Consider the following 16871-nt stretch of genomic DNA (forward strand, 5'->3'; position numbering starts at 1 on the left):
CTGTCAGCTAACACAGTGGCAGAGCGCATTTCTGACTTATCAAGGGACATATATGAACAGCTGTGCGACAAAGCCAAACTTTTCCATGCATACTCTGTGGCTCTTGATGAGAGCACAGACATCACTGACACCGCTCAGCTCGCAATGTATGTCCGTGGTGTTGATGACAATTTTGAAGTGACAGAGGAGTTGCTTACAGTGAAACCAATGCATGGCCAGACCACCGCTCAGGAGATATTTCAGCAACTGTGTGATGCCATTGCGGATATCGGTCTGCCATGGAAGAGGTATGTTGAAATTACGACGGACGGAGCGCCATCAATGACAGGGAGAAAAAACGGGCTGGTGGCACTTGTTCAAAGAAAACTGGAGGAGGAGGGTGTGGAGGAGGCTTTTGCTCTGCACTGCATTATCCATCAGCAGGCCCTTTGCAGCAAATGCTTGAAGTTTGACAATGTGATGTCTGTCGTTGTGAAATGCATCAACCATATCAGATCCAGGGGCTTAAAGCACCGCCAGTTCCGTGCTTTTTTGGAGGAAATTGAGTCAGAATATGAGGATGTGCTCTACTTCACAGAGGTACGTTGGCTCAGCAGGGGAAACGTCCTGAACAGGTTTTTTGAGCTGTTCCCGAGCTGAGTGATCCCAAATGGCTCATGGACTTAGCTTTTCTTGTTGACATCACGCAGGAGCTGGATGCTCTGAATAAGAAGTTGCAGGGCCAGGGCCAGCTTGTTAGTGCAGCATATGACAATGTCAGAGCATTCTCTACAAAACTGATGTTATGGAAAGCCCAGCTCCCTCAGAAAAACCTCTGCCATTTCCCAGCATGCAAGGCTCTCATGGACAGGGGCACAGCATTCAGTGGTGAGAAGTATATTGATGCCATTGTGAAGCTACAGGAGGAATTCGATCAGCGGTTTGCAGACTTCAAGACACACAGAGCCACTTTCCAAATGTTTGCAGACCCCTTCTCCTTTGATGTGGAAAATGCCCCTGGTGTGCTTCAAATGGAGCTCATCGACCTGCAGTGCAATTCTGAGCTCAAAGCCAAGTTCAGGGAAGTGAATGGGAAAGCAGACAAGCTTGGACAGTTCATGAGAGAATTGCCCCCCTCCTTCCCTGAGATTTCCAGGATGTTCAAGCGGACCATGTGCCTTTTTGGGAGCACATATATGTGTGAACAGCTCTTCTCCACCATGAACTTCAATAAGTCAAAGTACAGGTCCAGACTTACTGATGCACATCTTCAAGCCATACTGAGGGTTTCAACTGCTTCCTCCCTCAAACCAAATGTGGCTCAGCTGTGTGAGAGGAAGCGCTGCCAGGTCTCTACCAGCAAGGAGTAGGCAAGAAAGAGCAACTGTACATAGTTATGTTGTGAAGAACAGTTCATGTTAAGAAGATGTTGAATAACTGTTAATGTTGTATTTTTTAATAAATGTTTTGCGGAATATTTGAAGCGGTCCAGACTTGCCCAGACTCTACGTCCAGCGGCCCCCAGGTAAATTGAGTCTGAGACCCCTGCCTTATAGCCTTCATTTAAGTACTGTTATTGCATTGGAGAATAATACAATCTGTTGATCAACTTGACATGCATTTGCATCACTGAACTCTGCTAAGCAATGTGGTCTATACAAACACAAACACAAAGATATGTTTCAAAGTGCCAATTTATTTCAGGCCAGAACAAATTGACAAAACTTTAGTTGCCTGCAATCTACAGGTCTAGTTTGCCATAATTAACACAACATAGCTGTAAACCTGTTATGGTGGATCTGAAAACACTCAACAATACACACACTAACATTCCCAAGATCAAATACAATCTGAATATATTATTCAGAATCAAGTTGGAAAAAATGAATGTACTTTCACACCAAATGCTGGTACAGACAAGACAACCATAAATGCATTAAAACAAAAAACATCAGCTCCTCAAAAATGAAATCTACGAGCAATACCATAAAATAAGAGTTGTATGCCGGCCGGCTTTTCTGAAACTAATGGAGAGTAAACTGAATATATTGTTCAGAATCAAAGTGCAAAAATGAAAGTGCTTTCAGCACCATATAGAGGCAACTGCTGTTGTAGTCCAACAAAATAAGTATAAAAAAACGTCAGTGTTTTTCCTTTAGTTCAAGTCTGAAGTCCAGCAAGCATACAATAAGTGTTGTGGAATATATATAACAGAAATTAAAGTGCTGTTGTGTCACTGTGGCACACACACACAGATAACAAATGTGGGCCTAGTTAATCAAAACAAAAAGTGCTTATTGGCAAAGACCTGAATTAATGTTTGAGTGGAGGTTTAGCTTTCGAACCAGTGGTTGTACCTCATGAGAAGCAGCTTCTCAAACCTTTGGTCAGACAGCCTGTTCCTCTTTGGAGACAGTACCAGACTTCCCAGACTGAAGAGTCTCTCAACTGGTGCACTGGATGGGGTAGCTGCATTTAGCTTCAGACAAATTGCCTTTATTGTGGGAAATCTTTTGAGAATCTCCATGCTTGTTTCGGCTGTTTTCAAGTAGGCCATTACCTCAGTTTCCACAGTGCTGAAGGTTTCATCGTCATCCTCAAAGCAAAAAAAGTCCTGTTCCTTGTCTTTGGAGGAGCCTGAGGCTGGTGGAGTTGTTGGAGACACAGGATTCCTGGCTGGTTGCTGCTCAGGGCCAGGGAGAAACTTGTGACACTCTGCTGCCAGGATTCCCTTGACCATCTCTTTCTTCCTCTGGTCTCTCACCCACCGTAGCTTAAACTTGGGAAGTGTGACGGCTGCCAGCATTGCATCGTTGCTTTCCAAGACGGATGCAAATCGTTTTTTGATAGCCTGTAAAACATACACACAGTGACACAGACATTAGAATAAGTGAGATTCCCTTTTATTTATTCATTTTATTTGTGTACATTTCCATGAAAGCTGCACACCCCCAGGTGATTTTGAACTATTGTTATGAGTTATTAAATAATTTAAAACTAAAACTAAAACTTTATTTAGCCAAAAAAAGTATTACTATTTATTTCTGTTGCACCCTGGAGTAGAGTTTATACATTTCAGTCAGTTTATCAATATGTTCAAGACTTATTGTGTCCCTTAAATAGAATGCATTGAAAACTACTTTTTGCACATTTCATCAATTTTCTTTGGCTATATTAGTGCTCTCTTTCAGCTAACAATATTAATGACATCTATTCTATAGTTAACAATTATAACACGTGTGCTGTAATAAAAATGAGTGGTGTTGCTGGTGCTGATTACATGCAGTCTTTCTCTACAGTGAAGAGGGAAAACCAGATAATTACAAAAGTGTTGATGAATGTTTCTTACCTGAACTATGGCTTCAGGTAGGCCAGTTGCTACAGTCAGACTGTCTTTCATCTCCAGGGTCTTTGACATTAATGTTTCTAGAGTGGGCAGGAGGGTGCCAAAGTAACAGTTGTTCTCTCCTTGCAGGATGTCCAGAGCAACTGTGAGTGGCTTCATTATGGCACAATATTCCTTCAGAAAATGAAGTTCCCTGTCGCTAATAGATTTTAGCTGTAAACGATCAGAGATGGCACTCAAGTCAATCATAGGCATTTCAACAATTCTTGCCACAGCATCATAAAATGAATTCCATCTTGTAGTGCATGGCACAAGCAGCTTTTTGGTGAACACGTCGCTCACTATCTCTGAGGCCACTGTGGACCTGCTTGCCTTATTCCACAGTGCTGTGCACTTAGCTGTAGAGCTTCTGTAGATTCCTTTAGTCCCAGGATTTGAAAGGAGCCACTTCAGCACGTCAGCGCATGAAATTAAGTTTAGTGTGTGAGATGCACATCTTTGGTGCGGAGGTAAAACAATCCCTTCCTCTGCGGCGGTGTTAAGCACGTCTGCAACGTCAGTGAAGATAACCTCTTCTTCATCATCGTCGTCAGAGAGCGATTCCGGTTGATACATGGCAAAGGCTTTCACAAAGTTAGAGCCGTTATGAGTGGTAGAAGTAAAGACATGTCTAACATATTCTTTGTTTGAACAACTTACTGAAAAGGTCTGCCATCAATGACAGACTGGTCGCGGTGAGGCCCGTCTACACTACAGGCATCAAAAAATCTTGAAGCTGGGCGTGTCTGAAGCTTGGCGATTTTTTGCGAGCAACGCGACCAACAACCAATCACATGAATCTCCCGCCCCCGACATACAAAGCAATAGCAATGTTAAAACGAAGTAAACTGGATATAAACTCTCCAAACAGGCGAAAAACCTACCAGTTTAACCCACTGTCTCTGCCACCTGTCTCCCCCCATGCCTGGTTCCTCCGGTTTGTATCCCGGTAAATAGTTCTGGTCGTAAAGAACCGGGTGATTTGCTACCGTAATATCTCGTTTGGAATATGAGGAAATGAACTGTGGTCTGGCTCTTCCAGCTTGCACGCGGTTTGATTGGCTGCGCTTGCACTGGCGGGATTTGCATAAACGGGATTTGATTGGCTGATGCCAAGCATCGAGCCTCAAAAGTTGAACATTGTTCAACTTTTGATGCCGATAGATGCTCGTGATGCTTGCAAAGCCATGCCATGCTCCCCACAATGCAGTTCGGCGAAGATTAAAAATCTTCTACGTCACCCCATTCAAGTGAATGGGCGAAGTGTTGAAAGCATTTTTCGATGCCTGTAGTGTAAACGGGCCGTGTCCACCTACCTGCATCAGGACTGCTGTGGGTGGGAGGCAGTTGATCAAACCATTGTGAGCGAAATGCGGGGGGGGGTCACAATCTTTTGAAACTTAAAAACTCGCTATTAAGTGTCTATAATCAGCACAAGTTCTTTCATTGCGTATTATTAATTCGATTGAAATGACATACTTATGTTTACAGTGATATATTGGGGGGTACATATCATATTCTTCATATGATCAAAAAGTGGGGGTTCAAAAGCACACGTTTGCTCCCCCAAGGTCAATTGTGGGGATGCACCTGCTCCGCTTGCTCCATTGCTCAGGCGCCCATACCATGCAATGAATGAAGGGAGGGGTGCTCATTCTGTCAAACAGAGTAACAAGCACCTGTTTGTTTCTTTTGTGACGTTTTTTTTTAATACAGGCAATTATACTTTTGAGTCATCTACATTAACTTACTTTAGGATAATAATGAAACCATATTAATAAAAAGATAATAATAGTGTTCTCTTGCCAAGCAGTTCTTCACCCTCAGCTTTACGCCCTGCTTGCATTTGGTCTTCTGGTTTTGTTGACTGGTGGACTTGGCAACATTCGTCCTCTCCTGACTCTCCTCCTGCTGGGTCCCCCTGATGCTCTCCTCAGAGACAGACATCTTCATGCCCGTAAAAGAAGCCAAAATTGCCTTAGTTAGGGTCTGCCACCACGATTAAGGTGGCCATCAGGTTTGCCTGATCTTTATAGAAGCCACTGACCTCCTGTCACCCCTTTAACAAAGGGCTCAACAATAGGAAGCAGAGTCACTCTGAGCTCTGGCATTGCCTCGGTCTGTTGGCTGTCCATCACCATTACAACTGTATTAACCAGCAATTTAAACAATACTGTTATTGATTCTTTTTAAATATCTAGTAATTGAACAAATTATGTGGATAATTTTACATTTTTAGCAATTTAAAAAAACAATCTGGATTATTTTTTAGATATCCTATTATTCAAAGAATATTGTGGATTATTTTTAGATATCCTGATATTTTATCCTTATTTTCTTATTATATGCTGTTTTATTATTTAGTAAATGTATAGGCCTATCTCCTTTTTAGAACAGCTCAAATTAAATATTCTGTTTAAAAGACTCCTGTTTCATAGATAGAGTAAATAAAGTTTGTATGTTGGCAATTTAAAAAATGAAATGGTGACTCATTTTGTACAAATGTTGATGTTTCACTTCCTAACAATTGAAATTGTTTGAAAATGTCACAGCTACTATACAAAGCCAAGTTAATGTGAATAATATGATGGAGGATTTGATTTAATTCACGATCACAAGGTGTTGTTAAAATACAGACATGAAAATAACTGTCAGAACCCTGAGGTTTTCAGACACATTATCATCATTTCAACATTATTTCACAGTGTTAAGGTTCACAGGTTCACAACCTATGGGTCCCGACCTCCACTAGGGGTCACCAAACCTCCATGTGGGTTCATAAGGCTTTTGCATTTGATGGCACGTGAGAAACAAACATATCTCAGGTTTTTAGTCATTTATCTCACTGATTAAAGCAAATCTTTGTCTAGGGCTTCTTTTTAGGAACGCATTATACAAATAAAAACAACACAGAAAGAGAACATAGGAAGAAAACTCAACTGTGGTGCAATATCAATGTGCAACGAGGCGGTCCACCTTGTTGCACATCATCCCAATATCACATAGCCACATACTAAAGGAATCAGACCGATACTCACGGTTGTGGGGCGGGTTGTACTTGTCTCCTACAGAGATGTAGCTCATCTCTTTGAAGACACCCAGACGCTCCATGTCACTCTTCACATATCCTGATGGCATCTTTAAACACTGGAAACACACACACACACACACACACACACACACACACACACACACACACACACACACACACACACACACACACACACACACACACACACACACACACACACACACAGATAAAGCATGTTTTAAAACTGTAAACTTTACAGTAGGGATAAAGTTACACACGTTATACACACGTTTTACACACATGCACACAGAGAAGGATTTAAACATACCTGTGGTTGATGTATAGCTGCTACAGTAAGGTCTGTGTGTGTGTGTGTGTGTGTGTGTGTGTGTGTGTGTGTGTGTGTGTGTGTGTGTGTGTGTGTGTGTGTGTGTGTGTGTGTGTGTGTGTGTGTGTGTGTGTGTCTCTGTCTGTCTGTGTACAGGTTGGTTACCTTGGAGAAGGGGAATAATATAAAGTGTGCAAAGCTAGGAGCATACTTCCTGAGTAAGGCACTGTTGCCTTCAAAATAAAAGCATGAGATTTGATTGATATATTTCAATTATGTAGAAATACAGCGATTGTGAACGACACAATTTTACTATAAAAATGTTCACATTCTTCAAGGGGTAGTTAAAGAAATCTCCATCCAATACAATATACATGTCTGCTGTTTCCTGCAGATGTAAAATAATCTTTATGAGCAAAGTATCTAAATCTCTGTAATTTAAAAAAGATAACACAGAGTTTATATAAGATAACACAATAGGAAATAAAAGCTGTCTACAACGCATATAATTCTGCTTAAAGAGTTCTCTTACTTTTGGTTATTTTAATAATATGTTGATGTCAACACTTTTTTATCCGAATATTTCTACACTGTGGTATTATTACTTTGACTGGACTACTTTGTGCACCTCTGTGGATTTATAAAATAGGGAAGCTTGTGTGCCTCACCTGTAACATGCAGCATTACATTACATGTAGGGGGGAGGGGGGGCATTGAGCCATTCTGCTGGCTTGTAATTGAGCTGCAGGGATCACATTTCACAGGAGAGCTTCTATAGTTTCGTCATACTGTCCTTTGCGTTGCACTGAATTATTACTATGTTACCCCTATGTTTGAATTGTTAAAAAAAACAGCTCTAACATAAATATTTTCTCCCAACACAAAAACCCTGTTGCATATGAACTGTTATAGTCAGTGTTTCTCAGCTGTATCCATTCATTATTATGACTGGAAAGTAGATTTAGGGAAAGATTTGTAATAATGTTTGGAGATAAGACAAATCCTTGATCTGAGAGCAAAGTGCCTCACCTTTGTTTCAATTACAGTAGTTGAGTAATTGTACTCAGTTTTGTACTTAAATACATGTAGGCTACTTAATTGTACTTAGTAACTTAGCAGCATGTGGATGTGGAACACTGTGAACTGTGTAACCACTCCGCTCCTCTCTGCGTTTTGTGTCACTTTCCAATGACCCATTCCCAGTTTCTCCTCATGATATGAGTCTTTAAGGCTTTCTTTCATTCATTTATCCTACCCTAAAGTCACAGAAACCAGTGAACATGTTGGGCATTATTTCACCTAAAATGATCTAATTAGATAATCTTGAGATATTGTCTCTTTTGCCACAAGGGGGCAGGCCAGCCTCGGTAATAAGAGGAGATGATACTAAAGCTCTCTGCTAATATAAAAGCTTTAAGAGAGTCATTAAGGAGCGCTGAAGTACAGAGCAAGGGAGAGGGAGGAACAGAAAGAGAGTGCCCAACTTTAAACACTGATGGACAAAGACAGAAGACACAGAGACAGAGACATGAAGGAGAGAGAGAGGACATCATACAACATGCACACAGGGAGAGAGAGGGAGACATTGAGACAGAGCGATGTCTCTGATGGCCAAACGTACTTGGAGAATCAGGGAGGGCAGATCACACACACAGAAAACAGTAATGTATTATTATGTGGTTGACCATTACTACAGGTATATCGTTTTTTCGCTAGGTGTAGTATTCTTTATTTTTGAAGTAATAAACAGTATAACTATATGATTTCTAGACAATGATGGTTAAAATGTTAACTCCTCCTGTAGAGCACCCATAACTGTTGTATTAACATTGAAGGCTTGGGGGGGGGGGGGCATGTTGAGTTGTACCACACTAAAGCCCCATTCAGAAAACATTAAATTGACATTAATGAAAATGGGGGGGGGTTGACCACACTATAGCCCCATCCAGAAAGCAGGCTTTGCAGACCATTTAAATGCACAGAAACCTACAGAACACTACAGGAAAGCATCTTGCCTGAGGATCATAACACTTTTGTTATCTTTCTCTTCAGTATGAGAGTAATCCAGTGACAGCTGTGTTTACTTACATAAGTGCACTGCAAACATCGGCTAATCACATATCATTCACTTTTAATGCAGACTATTTCCCCAGTGTAAATGAATAATGAGTGAAACATCGAGTCGCAGCAGCTCCTGTCAGCTCTCTGCTGATGGCCACATGTTAACATGGGTTCCTAAACTGGCCTTTCTCTTCCTAGTAAGTAAGTAAGTAACTGCAGCTGTCATTACTACTGGGGGTGATGAAAACATACCCTCATTATTTGACAGGATATAAAGCCATTGTGCACTGGATGAGTTCATCCAGTCTGAACAGAGCTTTAGAAAAAACCCCAACTGTGATTTTAACAATTGCAGAACTTTGTCATACTCCCTTTCCCACCAAAACTGGCAACCCAGTGAAGAGGGGAAGTCAGAGGACAGGTTGTGGACACACCATGTCTCAGAAATCCTGCGGTCCCACAGCACCCGAACACCACAGGTGAGATCTCAGGCTGAGCTGAGCACAAGCTCACAGCAACAGGAAACAGAGAGATTCATGAAGGACTTCTGTTAATGCGTAAATTGAAGTTTCTTATTAGATAACAATTTTGAATTTATTCAACAGAGCATTTCCTGAGTCTGAAACACAGACATGGGACTTCTGATGACTCTGGGTCTTTCTCGCGATGAGTCAGAGAATGTGAGGCTGTTACTGTTCACTCCTGTTTCATGATCTGATGTCAGAGCTGGTATTACTTCCACTGGCAGTCACAACCAGCATGACAGGCGCAGTGTACTTGAGATGGACTATGGTAGGAACAATCTACTCGGTCCAAGACTGCAAAGGATAAGGGTGAAACAACATTTGATAAACTCAGAGTGACCATTTTCAAAACTGAGATATTCAATAAAAAATAAAGACATGTGAAGATATCATGCAGCACAGTAACTGTATCTCTGCTGAGTATAACAAATCACTTGGTGTTGAATCAATATTTTAAGTAATGAACATTCCAATCCTTCATTTTCCTCCTCTCTCACTTCCCTTTTCTTCCTCTAAGCTTTGTTGACAAGCAGCTCAAAGCAGGAAACCCATTCCCTTACCGATCAGAGGGAAATCACTGAAGATTTCAGTGAGAATTGATTGTGTTTTAGGAACCACTCTGTTCCTATGACAGAGTTCAAACTGTGTCACTCACAGTCTAAGTTTGATAAGTCCTGGTGGTCATAGTCACACACAGAGAAACTAGGACACTGACAGCATTATCTCTTTCCTATAATCATCAGTGTTAATGGGAACTGCTCTAATTGATCTAACAGTACTGTACAAATATGTCACCTTTTAAAATATGTCTATTGCATTTGTCCTGATAAAAACATCTGACTCCCTCACACTATCGAGTTGTTAAAGCCATGTGAATATCAGTGAAAGGAATTGAAAGCCATCAGAGTAAATCCAATCGGCTGCAAATTTCACTGTACAAAAATGAAAAATAAATGATTATTGAGCATGTTCAGGTTAATAACAATAAATGTAACATCTTAATGAAATCCACTGAGCAGACTACACTGGTACATAGCTGAAGTTACAGCGACTGTTTGTGTTGGAAAGACAGGTAAGCTTGCAAAAACACTGACTCGAGAGAAACTATTTGATTATCATTCAACAGAAACACGGAGCTTTTTTTAGATTAGTCAAAGTTCTTCATCGCTTAAAGGGAAGTCTTTAAAGTGTTGTGCAGCTCCCTCTGTGTAGGGTGAAATTTTAAACAACAATTCTGCACAAGGGGGAAGTTTGAACATTTTTATAATTGACCCATACATGCTTTGAGTTGGGTATTGTAGGATCCAGTGTTTTTTTAATTGGACCCGCACTATAAGTGACATATTTGTGCACTGACCCTTTGGCCTTGCCCTTCTTGTTTAGCTATGCTTCTGCAATGCATGCATGCAATATCTCCAAAACCACTGGATGGATGGACACGAGATTTGGTACCGATAATCAATATCCATGGTTGATTAGTTCAAACACAGGATACATTGTAATCAGTGACTTTCTTATAGTGCCATCTTCAGTCCAACTTGCTAATGTCAACATGCTAATAATGAAACTCAAAGTATTGCAGCTCCTCTATACAGCGATACAGAGATGCTCTGAGGACTTCATGCATTTAGCTGCTTGACTGCCTTTTTGAAATGTCTCACTGATTAGCGTTGCAATCCAGAACCAAAGATATTGTCTTTATTAGTTCACACATTCTTCTTTCTCCTGAGAATCGGGCACACAATCCAACTTTACCAGGCACGTGCAGAGGAGGCTAGAGGGGCAAGGGCCAAGTGGATGCTGGGGGATTGTTTTGCTAGTTAAATAAACTACTTTTGTGACTTGCTTTGCACATGCCTGAACTAGACCACTGACAGCTGGCTGAATATTGGTGTGTGCTATAAGCACATGCAGCCTCGGGCCACTAGCCTCAAGCAAAGTGCAGCTTTCGACACAGTGGACCATACCATCCACCTCCACCGCCTCGAGACCTACACCAGGGTGACGGACACAGCTCTGAAGTGGTTCTCCTGCTACCTCACCAACCGGAAGTACCACATGTCTCTGGGGGGTTCCAGGTCTGACGAAACCGCAGTGACATGCGGGGTCCCACAGGGCTCAGTGCTGGGGCCGATCCTGTTTTTAATCTATCTATTACCTCTGGGTCATATCATCAGACAACATAACATCGACTTCCACTGCTATGCTGACGACACCCCAGGTCTATATCAAAACACAACCCAATACTATCCAAACACTAAACACCTCCCTGGAAGACATCTGCTCCTGGATGACCACCAACTACATCCAGCTCAACAGCAGCAAGACGGAGGCAATCCTGATAGGCACCACCGACCAGCTTGCCAAGGCCGCCAACATCAGCCCCTCCCTTGATGGTCAGCTCATTTCTCTCTCCTCCGTTGTCACCAACCTCGGTGTAAGGTTTGACCCCACTCTGTCTTTCCAAGCCCATATCAAACACATCACCAAGACCTCCTTCTTTCACCTGAAAAACATTTCCCAACTGAAGCCCTCACTCTCAACTGATGACACCAAAAAACTGGTTCATGCACTCGTCTTCTCAAGACTAGATTACTGCAATGCACTCCTATCCGGTCTCCCAGCCAAATCCATCAACCGCCTGCAACTTGTCCAGAACAGTACAGCCAGAGTTCTCACCGGTACAAAAAGGTCTGCACACATAACCCCCATACTTGCACAACTACACTGGCTCCTAGTCCACTACAGGATCCAGTTTAAGGTTCTGCTCCTCACTTACAAAGCCCTGAATGGACAAAGCCCAAAATAACTCTGTGACCTCATCCGTACCCAGACATCTACCCGCTCTCTACGCTCCAGCCACGCTCCTCTTCTTTACATCCCCCGCACACGTCTCCGAACAATGGGAGACCGAGCCTTCTGCTCATTCACCCCGTGCCTCTGGAACTCCCTCCCAGATCAGCTGAGATCTGCCCCTTCCACCGAGGTCTTCAAAACCGGCCTTAAGACCCTCTTCTTTCGGCAGGCCTTCCAATAAACTTTGAGCATGGTACACCTGGAGTACTGCCATTTTTATCGCTATCTCCGACTTTTATTTTATTTTGTATTTATTTATTTTTTAATCTTTCAAATTGTATCAGTGTCCTTTGCTGTGAAGCGCTTCGAGATTTGTCTTGGCAGATGAGAAGCGCTATATAAATTACATTTATTATTATTAAGCAAACATTTATTTGGTGGATGTAAAAAAGAGAGCAGGAGACATAAGAGGGAGATGTTTGACAAAGGTCCCACAGCCCATTCAAACTCATGTTACATTACATTACATTACATTGCATTTAGCTGACGCTTTTATCCAAAGCGACTTACAATAAGTGCATTCGACCAGGAAGATACAACCTTTAAGAAAACAGAATCATATAAGTACATCAGGTTTCATAGAGCCAAACATTTCAAGTGCTACTCAACTGGCATTTAGAAAGCCAGCCCTTTATTAGTATATAAGTGCTTTGTTAGTAATTCTATCGCTCGAAGTGGAGTCTAAAGAGATGAGTTTTCAGTTTGCGTCGGAAGATGTGTAAGCTATCTGCTGTCCTGATTTCAATGGGGAGCTCATTCCACCATTTTGGAGCCAGGATAGCAAACCCACGTGTTTTTGCTGACGGGAACTTGGGTCCCCCTCGCAGTGCGGGTGCAGCGAGCTGTTTGGCTGATGCAGAGCGGAGTGCACGTGCTGGGGTGTACGGTTTAACCATGTCCTGGATGTAGGAAGGGCCAGATCCATTCACAGCATGGTACGCAAGTACCAGTGTCTTGAAGTGGATTCTAGCAGTTACTGGAAGCCAGTGAAGGGAGCGGAGGAGCGGTGTGATGTGGGAGAATTTGGGAAGGTTGAAGACCAGACGAGCCGCTGCATTCTGGATGAGCTGCAGAGGTCGGATGGCACATGCAGGTAGACCAGCCAGGAGGGAGTTGCAGTAGTCTAGGCGTGAGATGACGAGAGCCTGGACCAGAATCTGCGCTGATGTCTGGGTCAGCTGGGGACGTATCCTCCTGATGTTGTTCTAATGTTCTAATCAATGCCCCATCCAGTCTTATAATATTCACTTCCTCCCTCACTTCTCCGTCCTCCACCAGAGCCATTAAGCAGTGGGAGTCTCAGCAGTGGGTAGTGATGAGGAGAGATACCAGCCATCTTTTACTCTCCAATAAATCACTGAGATTTTTTCACTCTCCACATGCCGTAGTAAAACGGAGGCACACACTTCCTTTTTTACGATTCACACTGTATGTTAGAGGTGATGTGCTTCATGTTCAGATGTTCCACAGCAACATAGTTAGATTTACAGCAAAATGAAGGTCATAACAAAATTAGACATGCTCCTCCAGCAATTTAAATATGAGTAAAGCAGTTTTTGGACAGCAGAGAATTACAGAAGCAATTACATTACTGGATTTAGCATTATAGCTACGGATGTATTATTTTTTCACATATTTTGTATCCTTATTGGTCTTATATTGCTGTTCAAATAGTCCATGAGAGCAGATGAACACTTCCCCCCATGCAGACTGGATTCCTAGAGCCAGACACAAGGGATAAAGTGGGAATTAAAATGAAGAGGAGGGACAGAATCTTATAGCTCCACTCTTTGTCTAACGTCTTAGAACTGTATTCATTTGCTTTTCATTTCCATTGATGTGGAACGTGCTTCCTTTAGTGAATGATGAGATATCACTGATTACAGGTATATGTGACCAGGGAGGTTCACAAAAAAGGTATTCGGTTACAATTACTAGTTAACTGTAAAAATCAGTAACTTAATCTGAGTATCAAAATGTGAAAGTTATATATCAATACTTACTTTTGATTACCTCAATATCTAATGCAATGACATCAGTATGCCATCACTAAGAGGGATTTTTACATTAAAGGCCCTATTATGCTTTTGGGGGGGTTCCCTATCCTGTAGTGTGTTCTATAGGTTTTAATGCATGTAAATGGTCTGCAACGGCTAAAATCCCCATGTTCCTCTCACACCGAAACGACTCTATTGGATTTCTTTGTTTACTTTCTGTAACATAGTAACATCACTATACAACACTTGTGCTTCTATTGGCTAGCTCACCAACACATTGTACGTGAAAGGCTAAGGGGTGGGACATGTCTAAGCTGGTTGACCAATCACAACAGAGCCGGCCAGCTAACCAATCAGAGCAGACTGGGCTCTGGTTTCTGACAGAGGGTGAAAAGAGCTTTTCGAACATTAAAACATGGAGACATGTCGAGACACCACATACTGATATGAACCTGGAAATGAACAGAATATGTCCTCTTTATCTGTCCTGCACCCATCTTTTAACTTACTCTTTTGTCCCTTTTGTTGAAATGTCAACTACTGAGGGGACGGGACATTTTCATTAATGTCAATTTAATGTTTTCTGAATGGGGCTTTAGTGTGGTACAACTCAACATGCCCCCCCACAAGCCTTTAATGTTAATACAACAGTTATGGGTGCTCTACAGGAGGAGTTATCCATTTGACAAATTCATTTATATACGCTGAACATGTCTTTATTATATCTATTAACCAACGCCTAAAAGTGTCTAGAAATCATTTAATAAGTAGGCTACGTTATACTGTTTATTACTGCAAAATAAAGAATACTACACCTAGCAAAAACAAATTCTACACCTGTAGTAATTGTCAACCACACTTACCTAAAGGCTTCAAAAGATTCATCTTTATTTTAAAATGTACCTTAACATTGCAATCCTGCTGGAGTATAGTCAAGAAGTCAAAATTGATCGTAACAGGTAGGTTTAGTGACAATCAGCAACAGATGTTAAATAATAAAAGCATTATATCTAAACGCAAGCCTACACTTTGGTGAGTAATATTCTGGAGAGGCTCCACAGATATACTTTTGCCAGTGCTACTTGATTTGACTTCTCAATCAAAGTCAACCTTAAAGGTCCCATGTCATGGCCATTTCTACTGATCATAATTCCATTGTTGAGGTCTACTAGAATAGATTTACATTGTTCAATGTTCCAAACTCACATTGGTTTCTCATACAGCATCTCTGTATAGTATGTGTATTCTTCACTCCCTGTCCTAAACGGCTTGTTGGAGCTCCTGCAAACCCCCCCCCTTCCCTGTGAGCCCACCGTGCTCTGATTGGTCAGCTCGCCCACTCTGTTCTGATGAGTCCACCACCGTTACAGCGGCACGTCAGTGTTTATGTGTTACAATGGCGTTAGCAACCAGAAAAATGACACCAGTAATGACAAACAGATGAGAATGCTGCGTGGGGTCTGGGTGCCGTGTTGGCGGGACGTTGTGGGGCTCGCTGCTCCGCCCTTTGAGGATCGAGGCTGAGAAAAGATAAGGCTGAGTGAGTGTGTGTGTGTGAGAAGCTCCACTGATTGGTCCATTTCGACCTGGATATGGTTACGACACTATACTCAGGGAGAAAAAAATGGAAAAAGAGAAATGTCCAACGAGGTGTTCTGGGGCAGCATAGACAGGTCTTTTCTGTGTTAGAGTTTTACTCGCTACAGGGTGTACTTTGAGGGTTTGTGACTCTGCAGACCGTTTACATGCAGAAAAAGCATGACATGGGACCTTTAAAGTCAATCTTACTCAGTTTGTATTTACAGATAGAGAAATCGAAATGACATCCCGAACAATCCCGAATATAAAATTATACAATATACAGATATGTATAAAATATGTTTATCCTATATACACAATCAACAGACACATTTACACATATGCACACATTAAGATAAAAAAAAACACAACAATCAATATATACAAAATAACAGTCAATGTCAATATCTTTGGTGCAAGATTGTCCATAGAATGTGCATTTATTGCAGATTGTCCATAGCAACGTAAAAAAAAGAGTCTTGTGCTGGATTTGAGTGTCTGAGTGTGTTTGGGGAGTTATAGTCCAGTGGGGGCAGGGGAGAGAGGGGAGAGAGGGGAGGGGAGGGAGGGGAATTAAGGGTCTCCTGATAATAATATGTCTACTAAGCCACATTTTGGGTCAAATTGACCCATGACGTATTTGTGGTTAAAAAGCAACAGAAATAAAGAATTACATACACAATTCTTTACAAATATTGTTTTAACCTCAATTCTGACCCGAAAAGACAACATATATCATCAATGTTTGCAAATACTCTGCTTAACCAAGTGATGATAAAACATGCCAATCTTTTTTGTGCTGGTTGTTATTTAAATAAAAAAATCTAGTATTGATAAGACTTGGGTTGCATGTTTACTCTTAAATAGGAACATTTGAATTGAAAATGTTCTTCATTTATGTTTATCATGTTGATATTCAAAAGATATAAAGGACATGAATGTGTAGGGGCATTTTAGCATGTGTACTACAAAGCCATGGAGTTTCAGATTTAAAAGAATATCTGTGAATAATTTCTTTAGTTAAAAAAGAAAACGGGTCAATATGACCCAAGGAACTTTTGAGATAGTGATCAACCCTCGTATAGAACCATGAAATATATCGACTATATTGAAAATCTTCTGACCATGACAT

General features: G+C 41.5%; 2 protein-coding genes across 3 annotated transcripts in view; both read right to left on the reverse strand.

The window, feature by feature from the left end:
- The window catches only part of cfap96 (cilia and flagella associated protein 96), a 38699-nt gene extending 32195 nt beyond the window's left edge, over positions 1–6504 (reverse strand). For both annotated transcript variants that reach the window (XM_079670422.1, XM_079670423.1), the window contains exon 1: positions 6403–6504. In XM_079670422.1, coding sequence (XP_079526548.1) covers positions 6403–6502 — 100 coding nt within the window. In that variant the 5' untranslated portion in view covers positions 6503–6504. The remainder of the gene's footprint in view (positions 1–6402) is intronic.
- LOC307032446 (uncharacterized protein) lies at positions 1812–3987 on the reverse strand. Its single transcript, XM_079670421.1, has 2 exons — positions 3329–3987; positions 1812–2830 (listed from the first exon to the last, which is right to left on the reverse strand). The coding sequence occupies exons 1-2, from the start codon at positions 3938–3940 to the stop codon at positions 2312–2314; spliced, it is 1131 nt and encodes a 376-aa protein (XP_079526547.1). The 5' UTR covers positions 3941–3987; the 3' UTR covers positions 1812–2311.
- Positions 6505–16871: the final 10367 nt, after the last annotated feature.

This window comes from Notothenia rossii (genome assembly GCF_949606895.1).
Source record: "Notothenia rossii genome assembly, chromosome: 3".
NCBI lineage: Eukaryota > Metazoa > Chordata > Actinopteri > Perciformes > Nototheniidae > Notothenia > Notothenia rossii.